The sequence below is a fragment of the Lycium barbarum genome, chromosome 2, assembly GCF_019175385.1.
Source record: "Lycium barbarum isolate Lr01 chromosome 2, ASM1917538v2, whole genome shotgun sequence".
Classification (NCBI taxonomy): domain Eukaryota; kingdom Viridiplantae; phylum Streptophyta; class Magnoliopsida; order Solanales; family Solanaceae; genus Lycium; species Lycium barbarum.
Window position 1 is genome coordinate 131,672,866 of NC_083338.1, and position 12,309 is coordinate 131,685,174.

At 33.5% G+C, this 12,309-nt stretch overlaps 1 protein-coding gene across 1 annotated transcript; it reads left to right on the forward strand.

Moving 5' to 3' along the window:
- The first annotated feature begins 1,323 nt into the window (after nt 1–1,323).
- Nucleotides 1,324–3,372, forward strand: LOC132627291 (extensin-like). Its single transcript, XM_060342554.1, has 2 exons — nt 1,324–2,933; nt 3,109–3,372. Exon 1 carries the CDS (start codon nt 1,362–1,364, stop codon nt 2,901–2,903), a length of 1,542 nt encoding a protein of 513 aa, XP_060198537.1. The 5' UTR covers nt 1,324–1,361; the 3' UTR covers nt 2,904–2,933; nt 3,109–3,372.
- The last annotated feature ends 8,937 nt before the right edge of the window (nt 3,373–12,309 follow it).

Genomic DNA, 12,309 nt, shown 5'->3' on the forward strand with positions numbered 1-12,309 from the left:
AATTACCCTATGCATGTAAGGACAAAATTATTTCTTGTGTGCATGTGTAATCATTAAAATTTTCAATCATTGAGCTACCAAAACTGTTAGAAGTTTATGCCTTCTCTACCACCCAAAAGCAAAAGGACATCAGCGCTTTATTTCGTACTGAAAATGGGTAACATGCATAGTTTTTCTCTTGTCTTCTCTAGATTTATCTCTCAAATCATGACCCAGTGAAAATACTACACATAATTCCCCCACTCCCCTCCAAGTCGTTGGGGTGGGGTGGCGGCATGACCGGAACTAGGAGGCGCAAATGATTCATTCCAACATTGTTCATCGAAATATTACACTATATATATAAGATTACAATTATTTTTTATGTATTATAGTAAATGTTGAATTCCTTTAGCTTATGCGTGCATTTACTTCTTTGTATAACTAGATATCCTTAATGAAAACTCTGGCTTCGCCACTAGCTCGTGGTTTATGATTAATGTCAATTAATTGATACTTTATTTAATTGAAAAATCACCTTGAAAGTGCTCAATGGGTTTTGTATACTATCAGTTCTCGATCAATTTCTTTTAAAGTGATGTACTGTTTTTCTCTACCCTTCTCTGTTATTATAGCTAGAGAGGATAAGTTAAAAGATCCTGACATGCTTCTTGAAGCACATGTGGATGTTAGTTAACCAGTCAGAATACACAAGAATTAATTGGTAGTACAATTATGTTTCTTCAGTATAGCATTAATCGTACAAGGTGAATTCAATTTACCATATACAAAGTCATTTGACATAGTTGAGTTTTACTTATAAAATTAGCTTTTGAGCGACACAAGGATTGACACTAAATCATGAAATAATTAGCTTTATTCGATTTGTCAATATATCAAACAAGTGAAGTTTCAAGGTTTTCTTTGTAAAATCACTGTCATATATACATGTGAACAGAACATCTCAATGAAAGTAAGGCGTCAGATTAAAAAAGCAAGATGCTCTGATTTCTGTAACTAAAATCATCCAAAGTTGAGGCATCCACACACGTATTTTCAAAGCTCCAGTACTATATGCTAATTAAAGAGGTAGGAAAAGAAGACTTTCTCTTTGAATTATTGCATCACAAATAGTATAGCTGCCATAATAGTTTATTCATTTGCTTAGCTTGCAGCCTCTATCAAAAAAGAAAAAAAAGTCAATTTGAGCCGACATGACAAAACCAAATCAAAACGCTTTTAACTTTGGTAGATTTGAAGTATTTTAGTGAGACTTTTACCTTCATGGCTTCATCAATAAAGGTAATTGTTTAAATGAAAGCTATATAAAGGGGTTCATGTGCAGCTTAAGAGGACAACAACTTCTCTCCTTTGTTTCAAATATGGGGAAAATGGCCTCTCTATTTGCCACTCTTTTTGTGGTTTTAGTTTCACTTAGCTTAGCTTCTGAAAGCTCAGCAAATTATCAATACTCATCTCCACCACCACCTAAGAAGCCATACCACCCTTCACCAACACCTTATCATCCTGCACCAGTTTATAAATCTCCACCACCACCAACTCCAGTTTACAATTCACCACCACCACCCAAGGAGCCACACTATCCACCACACACGCCTGTTACACCGCCAACTCCAGTTTACAACTCACCTCCACCACCCAAGGAGCCACACTACCCACCACACACCCCTGTTACACCGCCAACTCCAGTTTACAACTCACCTCCACCACCTAAGGAGCCGCACTACCCACCACACACCCCTGTTACACCGCCAACTCCAGTTTACAACTCACCTCCACCACCCAAGGAGCCACACTACCCACCACACACCCCTGTTACACCGCCAACTCCAGTTTACTCACCTCCACCACATAAGAAGCCGCACTACCCACCACACACCCCTGTTACACCGCCAACTCCAGTTTACTCACCTCCACCACATAAGAAGCCACACTACCCACCACACATCCCTGTAACACCGCCAACTCCAGTTTACAACTCACCTCCACCACCTAAGGAGCCGCACTACCCACCACACACCCCTGTTACACCGCCAACTCCAGTTTACTCACCTCCACCACATAAGAAGCCGCACTACCCACCACACACCCCTGTTACACCGCCAACTCCAGTTTACTCACCTCCACCACATAAGAAGCCACACTACCCACCACACATCCCTGTAACACCGCCAACTCCAGTTTACAACTCACCTCCACCACCTAAGGAGCCGCACTACCCACCACACACCCCTGTTACACCGCCAACTCCAGTTTACTCACCTCCACCACATAAGAAGCCGCACTACCCACCACACACCCCTGTTACACCGCCAACTCCAGTTTACTCACCTCCACCACATAAGAAGCCACACTACCCACCACACACCCCTGTAACACCGCCAACTCCAGTTTACAACTCACCTCCACCACACAAGAAGCCACACTACCCACCACACACCCCTGTAACACCGCCAACTCCAGTTTACAACTCACCTCCACCACCTAAGGAGCCGCACTACCCACCACACACCCCTGTTTACAAGTCGCCACCACCGCCAACTCCAGTTTACAACTCACCGCCACCACCTAAGGAGCCGCATTACCCACCACACACCCCAGTTTACAAGTCCCCACCACCACCCAAGGAGCCACACTACCCACCACATACCCCAGTTTACAAGTCACCACCACCACCTACTCCAGTTTATAAGTCCCCACCACCACCCACAAAGCCACACTACCCACCACACACCCCAGTTTACAAGTCGCCACCACCACCAGTGAAGCCATACCATCCTTCACCAACACCATACCATCCTGCACCAGTATATAAGTCTCCACCACCACCTACTCCAGTCTACAAGTCTCATCCACCACCCCACTATCTTTACACTTCTCCTCCTCCTCCCTACCATTACTAGAAGAAGACTTCATTCTTCATTAAGTTTGAGGTAATTAAGCCAACTAAAACTTTTAAAAATGATATGTCTAAAATGCGAAGCAATAAGTTGCATAATTTCTTCATGCAAAACATTATTGTAAAGACCAATGCTGTCTAAGTCTTATTTGGTTAGCTTTGATCAATTACAATGTATGTTCTCATTCACAATATATGTTCTTATGCAGGACAAGCAGAATGGTCAGCCAAGAGAAATGCATTTTCATTTTCGAGAGACAATGAAAATGTCGCACGAAAAGGAAGAAGACAAAAGAGTAAACAATAAGCCCCACAGATGGCGAAGTTCTTTTGTAGCTTCATGTTTTATAAGTTAGTGATATATTTGTACCCTATTTATATTTTCCTTCTATGCCTTTGTGTGTGTTTCCTCAGTTTCGATCTCCTTGCAAAATGCAGAGATTATGAGATGAATAAAATAAGTTATTATTATACGTGTTTATCTTCACCTTCTCTCTCTAGTCTTTTTTTCTTTTCCTTTTTCTTATTTCATCTTTTTTATATCAGATTAAATCATTTAGGAAAGGTCCAGGGAGTGATTCACTTAATTAAAAACCTAAAATTAGAACCTTTTTTTTCTAGAAAAAGATTTTTAAGCCGAATTCAAATAGAAACACTTCTACTTACTCTTACGTGTATGATTTATGACTATTTTCAAGTTGATATTGATAAATAATCAAATAGAGACCTGGCAAAGTACTCAGCTCTTATGTGACAGTATTCAGAGTACGAAAATTAAATTATTTAATTTTGGCGTGAATTTGAACATGAAATCTACAAATACAACATATATTTTGAAAGAAAATTTACTAGAACATCCACAAGTGTGCTACATATACATCAAATAGAACAATATGGTTGCCAAGTCATACTATGGGGAAGTAAGAGTACGAAAATTAAATTATTTAATTTTGGCGTGAATTTGAACATGAAATCTACAAATACAACATATATTTTGAAAGAAAATTTACTAGAACATCCACAAGTGTGCTACATATACATCAAATAGAACAATATGGTTGCCAAGTCATACTATGGGGAAGTATGGATCAAAACAATGTTAGAAACAGAATTCTTTTCGGGAAAATTTCCTACATAAACGAATTTAGAACCATATTTATCAATAGGAGCGGTATTTTCTAATTAACCAAACATAACGAGATTCCTATTACAAACACAGTAAAAAAAGAAGTTACCACGGGATATCTTTCTATCCAAAAATAGGCGATCATCTTTCTTAATTTTCTTTAGTTTGTTTCACAATCACAATCCCAATGAAGCTGCATCTAAATCAATTTTGATACGCTATCAAAATCTCTTGTTTTGTTTCACACGCGCCATCAAAAATCGAATTAGTTTCCATACAAAATCTTCTTCTACTAACATAGATAGAAGCGAGATTCAAAAATCTAATAATGCCGGATTCAAGGGTAAAATAGACATTGCATAGGATTTTTTTTAGGGGGGGGGGGGAGGAATGTTTATTGTTCATAGTTGAGGGAAGAGTTTGATTTTTAAAGCAAAATTGACATTGAATGTTACGAGAACATATTTCCTTCAAGAGAATCTGAACAAAACTAAAAATAAGTTTGCTAGAACCTTTATGTGGAACTGAACAGGTCCTCTGAGGCATTAAATTCGTTCTAGGAATATCATAACATAAATAAAAAATGACTTGGATATAAGAACGTAACCCCTAGGCAAATAGGATTCCAAAAGTATGTATATCTAACTGACAATAAATTGTGTACACACTGTGGTAACTAGACATTATAATGAGTACTCGACTTTGGCTAAAACAACTGGGGAGAATACAAAGGTTTGTGATATCAAGTTGGACCAAAAGTCAAGTGATTTATCCTTTTACTTAAAGAAATTGGAACCAAGCTGGTATGTTTTCCTATGTCTATTCTTTGAGTTACTTTGCAGAATAAAGTTATGTTGGTGAATATTTATCACAAATTATAATAAACTACGGTTGAAAAATAAAATTAAAATGAAGAACAAAATGAATTAAATATTCTTCATGCTGATACGCGAATATCTCGTTCTCTTTAAAGAGATTCAAGTCCACTGCGGCATAATCTTCACCGGTCCAGTAGTATAACTCTTACTTATTCCCTCCAGGATACAACAAACCGTCAATGTCGTGTGACTCAAACAACTCCGGACAAGTTGAAGAGTTCAAAGCTCTACCATAAGAACACCTTCCTTCAACTAAAAATTACTTTCTCTTTTAATCCACTTTTTCATGTACTCTATATTTTTCTCTACCCACCAAAAGCTAAGGAAGACTTCTATTTATAGTTTAGAAGTTCACCCTTGCAATGAATTGGATGAGTAGCGGGATAATAATATGAGTAAATAATGAGAGAATTATTACTTAGGGGTGATATGAGTTACAAGAAGAATGTTACAAAGCAATTTATGGCCACGTTCATCCAAATATGGACGCGGGAAATGAACTGCACAACCAGGAATCATGACGGCATCACTTTAATATAATTTTTTGTAATATTAAAATGCTAATAACCCAACAAGTTAGAGGAGGAAGCAACTAATTTTGGTATCCAGATAATGGTTGTTATATGCCTGAGAACAAGAAAAAATTCTCACTAACAACCTTATAGGGTGTATGACTTTTGGTAACGGCAAAAAAAGATGAAATTACTGACATAGGTAAGATCGATAAATCACCCTCCTACGCTATAAACAATGTTTATTTCGTAGATGATCTTAAACATAATTTTTAAGCACCTCTCAATTGTGTGACAGAGGCAACAAGGTAAAAAGTACTTCAGAACGCTATTTGACTACTAATACAAATTCAGGAGGAGTTGTACTTGAAGGGGAAAAGATATAACAATATCTACAAAGCATAGGTTTTGTCTCTCCCCGAAAACGAATTAATCTATTTAAGTATGCTAGACGATGACCCGTTTCTTTGGTACAAAATGTTAGATTATGCTAGTCTCACTCAGTTGAAAAGATTGATCCCCTAGACGAGTAACATGCTTATTCAAATGGTATATGTATCGGATCCAGCTTTAAGTCCGACAAAATAGTGAGTACTTCGTGACCATTTTTGTCTTTCATCTCTCCTCCGTTTACTATATGCAAATGAAGAAAATATTGTTACTCATGTACTAATAAAAAATTATAAGCAACCTACACATTAATTATTATAAACTGTTAAAGGAATGAGTAAACAAAAAGAGAATAGAAGATCTCCGACTCTTTTGGACAAGTATTTGTTTAATATAAAATATGTCGGTAATAATTCTTGACTGGGTCAATGTAGCTAGTATCTGTACTTTGTTAATAGATCAATATCTCTTAGACGATTAACATCTAGGTTTTAATTTAGCTAAACCAATGGAATCCTATATATGAGGGGATTAGTAATTTTTACCTGTGTCGGTGGTTAAGTTATGCTAATAATTAGTTGTTTTGCCAATTAAAATGTCAAAGTCGGTGGATGAAGCAAATGGAGTCCTCCATGTAGATGGTACTAGAGTTCCATGATTGAATAGTATAATCTTCTTCTTTTTTTACTTTAAAAATAAAAGTGGAAAAGAGGCATTTATTTAGTTCGTTATATATGAATTACAACTTGGCGAAATTCATTGAATCCGAGGAAGAACAAAAATTAACTACAGTTTAGGTAGAGAATGGTTAAAAATAAATTGAAAGATTAATTTACAATTGCTCGGATTAGCAAAAATGGAAGAAAACGAGTATAATAATTTGAGGAAATGAAAGAAGATAGTCTATGAAGGGTGTAAATCTATAAGCGTGACACATCATGTAAAAATCAATTTCTAGGGTGTCAAAATCAATTTATTTGTAGCAATATTAACTTTTTCGGAGTTAAAGAAATAAAAGTGATTTTTTTTTTTAAAAAAAGGTCTTGAACTGATTATATTCAAGCTTTTAACTCTTCTCTTTTGATTTTACTTCACATTCTTAATCTATCTATATAGAATAGGAGAGGAAAAAACATGATGTGATCAGGGGCGGATTTATGTTGGTCCGAGGAGTGTCACGTGACACTGCTTCGTCGATTTTTTTTACAAAATATAGATATATATAAAATAAATGGAACGAAAGTAAACGATAAATATAAAAAAGTGACACTGCTAGCACAAAGCTGTGTGTTGGTCTGATGGTAAGGAGTTGCATTTCGAAGGTGAAGTCGCCAGATCAAACCCGCTTGGCCTCTTTTTTTTTTTTTTTGCTTATACTATAATTTAAATCCTAAATCAATAAAACAACTAAAATATAACTAGAACAAAATGGCAGTGGGTCCTAAAACCAGTAAATATAATCCTAAAAAATAGTAAAATAACTTAGCCGCTTCCTACTCTAATTCTATACCAAATTGGTCAAGTAACTTAAAAGCTAAAACCCTAAAAATAACTCATAAGTCATAACCTTAAAAATTCTTTTATCAATAAGAATATAATTGATGGCTGCCCACCTTTCAAATTAGAATATAAGTTCTTCTCGTTCTTTATCCCGATTGCCACATCAGGTTAGCACTTTCTTCACCATAATATTTTATTAAGTGCTAGCAATTTTTTCATGACAATAATTTATTTTATTTCTAATTTATACAATGAAATTATTTAGTGTTCATCATATTGATATTTAAATTTACCTATGTTTTATTGTTTCTTTACGGATTTTAATCCTTGTAAGAGCTATCGACATGAACTTTTTATTTTACGTCTTGCTAATATCAAGATGGTTAAAATTTCAATTTGAGAACAGAGTTCGATTTTATTTTCTGAAGGCATTCATAACACAATATTTAATGCAATTATATATTGTAGAAAAAGAAGTATTTAGTACTATTTCTAATGAGGCTATTATGGATACCTTTCAAAAGATGAAATCTCGTCGAGGAGAATTGTAATAATGTACTTGGATTGAGTTTTATTAATATGATTTGAGTTGTCTTTTTATAATATGATATCATTATAGTGATTTATTCAATTGTTCACTCTTTTACACGGTGACACTGCTTATGAAAAATCCTGCGTACGCCACTGGATGTGATGACAACTCTCATCACTAGAAAATTGGTATTTAATAAATACAATAAAATCAGAAAGACGACAATCTATCTATATAGAATAGGAGAAGCAAAAACATGATGTGATGACAAGTGTCATCATCAGAAAATTGGTTTTTAATAAATAAAATAAAATTATAAAGACAACAAAAAATGAAAAGAAAAGATACAAAGATTTAAAAAGAAAACAAATTCACAAAAGTAAATAAAAAATAAAAAGTCAATGGATAGCATAACTGCCAAGTTTGATTAACGGATAACAGTTTTATCTTCAAATTCATGTTTTCAAATTTGAGATTGTTTACATTTATTCAGCTTTTTAATAATTGTTAATTATTTCTTGATTTTATGTATTACTTTTAAATATTCCAATTTGTTAACTGGATATTAATAATAAAGATAAAAGTTATATTCCCCATCTTCATTTATCAAAACAAAAATATAAATGAGATAATAATAATAATTTGAGTAACAATGAAAAATAGAAGAGTCAAATACAATTACCATCAATTTTTTTTTAAGAAGCTAAGATGGTTTTTCTTTTGAAAAGGGAAGCTAAGATGTTTTTCGAAGTCATTTTTTATGGGTAAGTTGGTTTGGTAAATCATTATGACATAAAGAGTTAAATTTGACAATATCTTCATTTTGGTTGCCTAGCTCCTTGGTGACCAATATATTTTAATTTATATTTTACCTATTTGTTGTTTAATAGATTAATGGAAACATGTGGATTCTTAGTTTCTCTTTATACATTTGAGATCTCTATATTAATGAAATAATAAAGCAGTCCATTGAGATGCAAAATGATTTGTGTGAAAAACAATACATGTCGAATGCAATCATGCATGCATATTCTTAGGGTGAACCTGGTAATTGTACTTGTTCTATTACCAAATGACCCTCTCCTTTAAATAATATCTACAACCTTAACATCATATCTAACAAAAATCTTTTGCTTACATCAGGATTAGCTAAGTTGCACAACAAATTGGACAAACTTAAATGCGACAACTAAACTTGGTGTTATTTCTCAGTGGTCATTTGCAACAAGGGGAGATCATTTATGGCACGGCAGGGTGAGGCTGATGGAGGTAGTAGTCTATATTCTATAGAATTTGACTTATATGCTCAACCACTCTCTTTTTAATAGCCACATTTGTTTTTACATAATACAAATTAGTCTCTTTTGTCTTTTGACAAAGTTGCGATTATATTTTACAAGATTCAGCTTTGTGTTGTACTTAATTCAAATGGATGAGAGTTTGTCAACAGATTAGATAATGACGAAATTTTAATTCAAAGCATATAAATACACTTCTTTGAAAAATAGATAATAAGAACGAAGCACCATACCAAACTGCAGAAGGATATTGCCGTATTAAGATTTCGTTGAATGAATATTGCAAGGATAATATTTGAATTTTTTCTATATTAAAATTAAATAACATGTTAGGTTAAGACATTCAAGAAAAGCCGTCCTTTGTATATGAGATTTACGTATACAGTATAAAAGAAATTTATCTCATCACAATTGTCAAGTAATTTTTTATAACGATTGAAGGAATTCCAACATTATATATAGCTGAGTGTAGATGTTAAGATAGTCTCTCATGATAGTATTTATTCATATTCAATGTTTACACTAAATCATACAAATTTATTAATTAATTTCCTCTTATATTAAGCGCGCATCGCGCAGATACAAATACTAGTTTTAAAGAAAAAGACTAAAATGCAACTACCAAGTCCGATATTTAATCTTGATCATTAAAATAAGGAAGCACATCATTATGGAGATTTTAGTTATGAGGACAATACTAACATAAAACTAAATTTAGATTATTGTCTTTTCCATCTTACATATGTAAGTCTGTATAATTTTTGATATGCTATTTATTTTTCTATTTTTCTTTTAAAAATTATATTTATTAATTAAGAAAAAGTTCATGCCCTTCTTTATTTTTAAAAATAGGGCTTCCTAACCATTTCATTGTTATTGCATATCTATTATTCGTTGAGCACATATTTTTTTTTTTAATCAGATATTGCCAATGTAATCATAAAAAATCAAAATGCTAAAGTTAATTTTCGTTGTTGTCAATTCTTTGATAACAATAAAAGTGGAACTAGGAGATGAGTAGCTATCATTATTGATTGGATGCCCTTTGACTCGGCGAACAGAGATTGCAAAACCAATTAGTATAAACAATACTTAGTGGTAGATTTCAATCAATTGTCTAAATCATCAATCAAAATTAATATTACAAAACAATTCGTTCATTTCATCCACCAAATTATTCGCAAGTAGCACGATCTCAGCTACCCAACTCACATCTTTTGCATTAAATTTTATGCTAAAGTTTGCTTAATATTGGGACATATATTTCCTCGCGTACCTCCATCGTCTTTAACTTTTCAAACCTCTAGGGGTCAGTTTGATTTGCTAACAAATTATAAATGATAACCGATGTTTGGAAGATATTTGATTTTTCTTTCGTGACATTTGTTTGGTTGAAGGTAAAATGTATAAATCGTCACATAATTATAGATTTGTTTTATCAAAATTAAATAACTATGTTTTCTAATAGAAAAATCACAAAACTTTACCCTACTGACATAAAAATCACAATTACCAGAAAATTAAAAATTCAGGTGAGTAATAATTTTTTACTCTAAATTTTAAACCCTTTTAGTTTATTTTTAATCTAATAATACAGACTAATCAAAAGAGGGCCGACCGACCCAATTTTTAACCTTCTAATGAGCTATAATCCATCAATTTTTACCATCTCCAAACATATTCAAATGGTTTATTATACACATCCTTTGAAAATCATAGTCGAAATTCTCTCCCAATTTTGCATCTCCATTTCCAAGATTTTCATCAAAATTGATAGTAAATATTGTCTCTACTCTCTAATTCTGAATATCTATCTCTTTATCCATACCTTTTTTCTCTCTTTTTTTTCTTCTTCTCAGAATCTCATGCAAAATACTTCAAAAAACCAGCTCTAATCAATTAAAACTAAAAGAGTCAATGGATTGGAAAGAGTTTATCAATACACTATTAGTCTATTACTTTTGATGCACTGATAACTAATAGTTACTAATTAATAATAGTAACTATTACCCCTAAAAATTCAATTTCTTACCATCCAACAATGTAACAATTTTCATATATATTTACTACATTTGAAGAAATTGTGTTGGGTAGGGTCGAATCGGTCCTTTTTTAATTGAGACTAGATTCCAAGGGACTTAATTTTATATCTTATTTCATGGCTAAGCTCTTTATATATTGGGAGTTGTGATCGTTTGAAGTTACGAAATGTGCGGCTAAGGTCGTGTTCTTCCCTTAAACAATTACAACTGTTCCAAACTAGTTCTCTCCTCTTCTAAATATCCTTACAACCTTCCGAACATAAGATTTTGATATCATACACTTTCACAACTTTTTTAATATTACCATGCCCAACTTAGAGCCGGAGCAAGAGCGTAATACTTAGTGAATTTTTTTTTTACGGCACCTTGCAAAGTTAAATTCCTATTATTAATTTTTGCTTTTTACAAAGTTACTATAAAAACTCGTAAATTCTTTTGAAAGTTAAGGTCTTAAGCTTCCCATATATCAATGAGTGCCTGGATTAATTATACAATAAGAAAACAAAGGCATATTTTTTAAATTTTCATATTTCTTTTTCTACTATGTAATTCCTATAAATTATAATTATTCATCCATTAAATAATTTGGAACCTTCTCATTTCTCAGAAAGTTGTTAGAATGTTTTATTTACGTTTGAAAACAAATTTTAAAATGTTACGATTGTAATACTCAAAGGCATTTGCCTACCACAACTTGAACATACATGTATATTTGTCTGGATCCTTCTATATTCCATTTTTCTTTTTGCTTTTGGATACCTTTTCTCAACTCTAGTCCATTGCTTGAACATATAAATTTTTCCTGAATCACGTAAGTTTCCAGTAGTGAGCTACAAAATCCGTTGATTTTTTTGCCCTCTCCCACCCAAAAGGAAAGAACAACATTGTTTTATTTGGTAATGGAAGTGAGTTCACATGCACTGTTTTCTCGTCTCCTCTAGATTAGTTAAACTCAATGACAATGGCCTAGTGAAATGATACACATAAAATTCCCCCTTTTCCCTCCAAGTTCTGGGGGATGTGTCGGGTGTGCTAGCGCCTAGCTGGGCTTGGCTGCCCTCCAGTGCAGAGAGTGTCCAGTGGGTCTTTGATTTGCTGACATCTGTCCAATTAGTGATCTAAGAGTCAATAA